At 40.2% G+C, this 5,261-nt stretch overlaps 1 protein-coding gene across 1 annotated transcript in view; it reads right to left on the reverse strand.

The window, feature by feature from the left end:
- The window catches only part of capn8 (calpain 8), a 32,170-nt gene extending 30,074 nt beyond the window's left edge, over positions 1-2,096 (reverse strand). Inside the window, exon 1 of the mRNA XM_044344205.1 lies at positions 1,820-2,096. Within this exon, the coding sequence (XP_044200140.1) occupies positions 1,820-2,059 (240 nt within the window). The 5' untranslated portion in view covers positions 2,060-2,096. The remainder of the gene's footprint in view (positions 1-1,819) is intronic.
- Positions 2,097-5,261: the final 3,165 nt, after the last annotated feature.

The raw sequence follows: 5,261 nt of genomic DNA on the forward strand, positions 1-5,261 counted from the left end.
GTTGGTGATTTTTCTTTAACTGACAGAAAATACTGCGTTTTCAGACCGTAGTTTTGTGTGAAAACTGCAGTAGATACAGTATCAGCATATTATGCATATTAAATTTCCTGCATGTGACCAAATGACACGAAGCTGTCAGAGAAATGTCCAAAGACTGAACCAAATACACAAAAGCACAGAACTGAAAACAGTCTGTCTAACTAGAACTGTCAAGTCTAATTCATTAAAGCTGTTAATTATTAATCTACGTATGAACCTAAATGGCCTATAATGAGTGGCTACTTACCAACTAAACCAGCTGAACAGTTTTTACAGTTTTTTTCTTATAAATGAAAAATAAAAATCACTGAATGGATTTCAGTATAAATCAATAAAGTGTTGAGATGGTTTTAACATCAGGATCAGTTTGTTTATATCGTAGCTGCAGGACTGAACTCTGACCGCAGAACAACAAACAGAGGAGGTTACCATGGTGACCACGCACACACACAGTAAACAGTTCGACTGGTTTTAATCTTCAAACAGCCTGAAAGATATTAAAGATCCACTGATCAATATTTTCTGTATGATCACTGAACGACGCCTCAGTGTGAAGTTCAACTGTCTCTGCAGCTTTTTAGCCTCTTTTAGCTCCTTGTTGTTTTGTTTTTGTTGTTGATCAGTTAGCTGCTTAATCAGAAACAATATTGATAATTAATAATTCTGTGAATCATTTTAGAAGCGAGAAGTCAAACTTTTCTTTAATTGTAGTTCCCCCAAAGTCTCAGATTTTGTGCTTTATTCTGTTTCACACTGTAAAAAGTGTCTGTATGTCACAAATATGTCAATACAATTACAAAAAGTTACTGTGAATCTACATGTCCGATGTAAAATATCATGACAAATGTGTAACTGTGAATTACCATAAAATTTCAGTTCTTTTAAAAAGAAAATGCAGCTTTTTCCCATAAAAGATTATTAAAGTGTGTTTGTATAATTACAAAGGAAACTTGATCTTTTACTTTTAATCCTTATTGTTTTTCAGTGTTTTTGTGTTTTGTGCTTTTTTTTCTATTTAAACACTAACAATATGTTGTAAAATTACATTAATGCATCATGATTTGAAATTAACAATGTAATGTTGTAAATATTGATTACGATTTGAGATGAATCATGATTGATATTCTTATTTTGTACAATCACACTAACCTCCAACTGCCTTTCATGTTGTTTTTGTTAATTATTTTAACAGTATTTAGACATTTTTTTAATGAATCCATTAATTTTTTATATACTTTTATAACATGAAAAATCTATGAAATACACAAGATTTTCATGTAAAATTGCATAAAATAATAAAACTGATGACCTGTTTTACAACAGTATGTAGACATTTTTTAAAACGTAAATCAAATTTATTGCATTAAATGTAGTTTAAATATACAGGATTTGTATTATATTTATTAATTTTATTTGTATTGTAACAGTGTCAGTACATTTTTATGGGGAATTTAATTGTTTTTACAGGTGGAAATACCTGTATTTATCATTTAAAAGCCAGAAAATACACAAGATTTCATGAAAAGCTATAAACTTATATAAGCTATTAATTGTATTTTAATTATGGAAAATGACTGTATTTTTATGAGATGGTTGTTTTCCATTATTTTAACATTTTAACAGAGTATATTACAGTAAACTGAATCTTTGGACCGTTGGAACAAGATGTTTAAAGACGTCACTTTGGATTCTGGGAAACAGAGTTGGACATTTTTCACTGTTTTCTGACATTTAATAGACTAAACAATCAACACGATCAATAATGACACTGATCGCTCACCGCGGGGCGTTTCCACTCCACTCCGATGGTTTTGGAGGAGTAGCGTCCCAGCCGGTTGTATCCCAGAGAGTCGCAGTTTGCGGGGAAGGTCGGGTCGCAGAACAGCGAGCCGGTCTGCAGACACTCCCCCCGCAGACGCTCAAAGTCCTGCTGGTTGAAGGGGACAGGGTTGGCCCGGCTGCCGGTGCCGTCTTCCTCCCGAGCCTTCCTCCGGGCCAGCGCTGCTGCTGTGCTCGCCATCCCAAGAGTCTGGAGAGAGTCTGGACAGAGTCTGGACAGTCTGGAGAAGCTGGAGAGTCTGGACAGAGTCTGGACAGAGTCTGGAGAAGCTGGACAGAGTCTGGAGAGAGTCTGGACAGAGTCTGGAGAGTCTGGACAGAGTCTGGAGAGAGTCCTCTAAAGGGTCTGCTGAGAATCTATTAAACGTCCACGAAGAGTCTGCAGGAAATCTGCCAGTGTTGCCGAGAGTGTGGAGCTGTGAAGTTTGATGTGTGTGTGGGTTTGTGAGTGTGTGTGTCAGGATAAAGGTGGTCAGGTGTCGGGGGGGGCGGACCTTTGGCTCAGGTGAGGCAGCAGTGTGATATCAGTCGACTCTGAATTATTCAGAGCAAACAGGCTGATAAACACAGCGAGGTGTTGAACAACGAAACACCTGAACTCACACATCACCTGGAATCCAGCCTGCAGACACAGCTCCGGGTGTTGACGTGCTGCTGACACAGATCTGGGTAAAGGTATTGCCGGCTGTGTTATTGGTAGCATTTTTGCTGCTCTCAACCACTAATGTGTCTCCACTTTCTGCCACTATACAAAAGTGAAGCCAATTAAAGCTGCAAGCAGCGTTGAACGGGCCTTCACGCCCTTACGCACGTCGGGCTGCGGCGCAGTCGAAGGGCTTCTGTGACGGGCATGTAGATGTTTTCAGACCCGGCTGTTTTCAGACAGTGCAAGAAGGAGATAAACATCACTTCCTTTGTCCACTGTTTTGCCTGCTGCTGGGGCTGCTTTGCTGCAGTTGCGTAGGGGGCGCTATTCAGCCAGTTTGCATCACTGACTGAATATTGTCATGTAGACGTGTTCAGGCCGGGACTCTTATCAAACATATAAAATCTGGTGCAGACTGGAGCATTTACAATAAAGTTATAGCAACTTCCTCTGTCATGGCAAAACATCAAAACTCAACACCACGCCACGGCCACACGCTTCAACGATCAACGCTAAATTATAGCATATTAGGCACATTACCGCCACCCTCCGCTTCGGACTGTAGACCAAATATTAAATCCTACACATTTAGTTTCTTCAGCCAAGTGGGAAAAAATATGTGCATATATCGGCAATCGCCAAAAATGATGTAATCGTGTTAAATAACCGTGATGTCAACATTGAGCAAAAATAATTGTGATTATGCTTTTTGCCGTAATCAAGCACCCCTAAAGAGAACATACATTTTGATTTACATACACACACACACAAAGCATTTAAATATGTATGTGATAAATGTGTCGTCTTTAATAAACAGTTACTGGAACATTTTTCATCTCTTCTTTATCACTAAACTGTCACTCTCACTCCATTTATTCCCTTCCCCTCATAGGTCATCCCCACTACTCAATTATACATATAAGACTCATAATTATTGTAAAATAAATGATAATAACACCAAATTTCAAACAAAGTTTGTATATAATGTACTGTAAGTATATAGGCCTTTCTGCTGTATCCTACAAAAATGAGCTGCATTCAACCCCCCCCCCCCCCCACACACACTTTCCTCCCTCCTTCTCCCTCTCAGCTGGAGAGAAGGATTTCAGAGCAGTCTTCTAGTGGAAATATCCTCATAAATCCCACGACTTTGGCCAAATCTATGAATATAAAGACTGATAATTACACCTTGAGGTGGACGGGCAGTCCACGCCTTTACTTGAAGAGTTTACCAACTTTTATGTAAACAGTGTCATGGCTCTTGTCAATCAGATGTAATTGTCTTTTTAATAAAACTATGGCCAGTAAAAATCATATTAAAGTAGGAATTTTCGTCACGAATCCGTTGATACAGGTTTGAAAGTGGTCTGACATCACCAGGAGCAGTTGGAGAGGAGGATTTTAGAGTACACTTCTGGTGAAATCTCCTCATAAATCCCATTACTTTGGCCAAATCCCTACCTATAGTAGGGAATTTCATGGCCAATCCATTGATACAGGTTTGAAAGTGGTCAGACTTATAGTTTAGACGTCAGAAGCCTCTGTTTGACACAAAGTTCATGCCCATAGATTGTCTCCCCATTGGTTTACATTGTAAGGGTGATGTGGCACTGCAACTTTCAGGGCTTATAAAATCTAAACCGTTCGAGTTATTACAAAGTTTTTAACAACTTTCCTTCAGCACAGTGTCACAAGTCATGTATCAAAGTTTGAATTAACGGCCTCGGAGGAGATAACGTTTGATCGGGGTCCGAAATTGGCACAAAGTCATACTTTCATGAGCATGTTGCAGACTTCTTGTTGGATTTAGGTCAGGGGGGTCAGCGTATGATTTGTAGGTCTTGTTGAGACGAATAATTGAGTTTTGGTTTGATCTCTCTACGACATTCCTATGGGCCGTGGCCGCCATTTTAGATACATAGGTAGAGCACATTTTGGCACTTTGGGGGATAATTTTTACATTTTATCATATTTTTCACCAGACCTGATGTGCGTGCCAAATTTGGTGAGTTTTTGAGCATGTTTAGGGCGTCAAATTTAGGTCTGAAGTGGCATATTAATAAAGAAAGAAGAAAGAAAGAAAGAAACAGAACAGATACAAGAGGGTCTTCGCTCCTCTGGGGCTCAGGCCCTAATTAAACTGATCAGAAAAATTAGCACTTGGGCAAACATCAGCGTGATAAGAACGACAGAAACCATCTTTGGGAAGAATTTATTTGACGTGTACTTTGATTTTTTAGTTTGACTCATGTCTCATCCGCTAACATGGAGGGGGCGGGACTTATGATCTATACTGCAACCAGCCACCAGGGGGTGATCCAGATGTTCTGGCTTACTACTGGGGAGCTGTCATAACGTCCACATTTATATGGACTCGCTCTCCTGCTCTCTCTTGCTCAGTGTGTCATATGTTTAGCTATTCCTCTGCCTCCTTTAGTGATAATGGTACGTGTAATAAATATAGTTTATTTGCAGTGTTGGAAGCGAGGCTCCGCACCATGGAAACCAATCAGTAGCTAATGTAGTTAGCCTGCCCCCAGTAGCCGGTGCGGGCCTAGCTTAGCTTCTACTCCCCCGGTAGTTCCCGAGCAGCCGGGAAGCCAGGGTGGCTGGGTGACTGAAGGACGCATAGCCCTAAGCAGAAGCCCACGGTTCACCACCAACCAGTTCATGTTTCTAACTGGTTCTCCCCCCTCAGTAACACACCTGCTGAGAAACCAGCTCTGATTATTGCCAG

The sequence above is a fragment of the Thunnus albacares genome, chromosome 3 (assembly GCF_914725855.1).
Source record: "Thunnus albacares chromosome 3, fThuAlb1.1, whole genome shotgun sequence".
In the NCBI taxonomy this organism is placed as follows: domain Eukaryota; kingdom Metazoa; phylum Chordata; class Actinopteri; order Scombriformes; family Scombridae; genus Thunnus; species Thunnus albacares.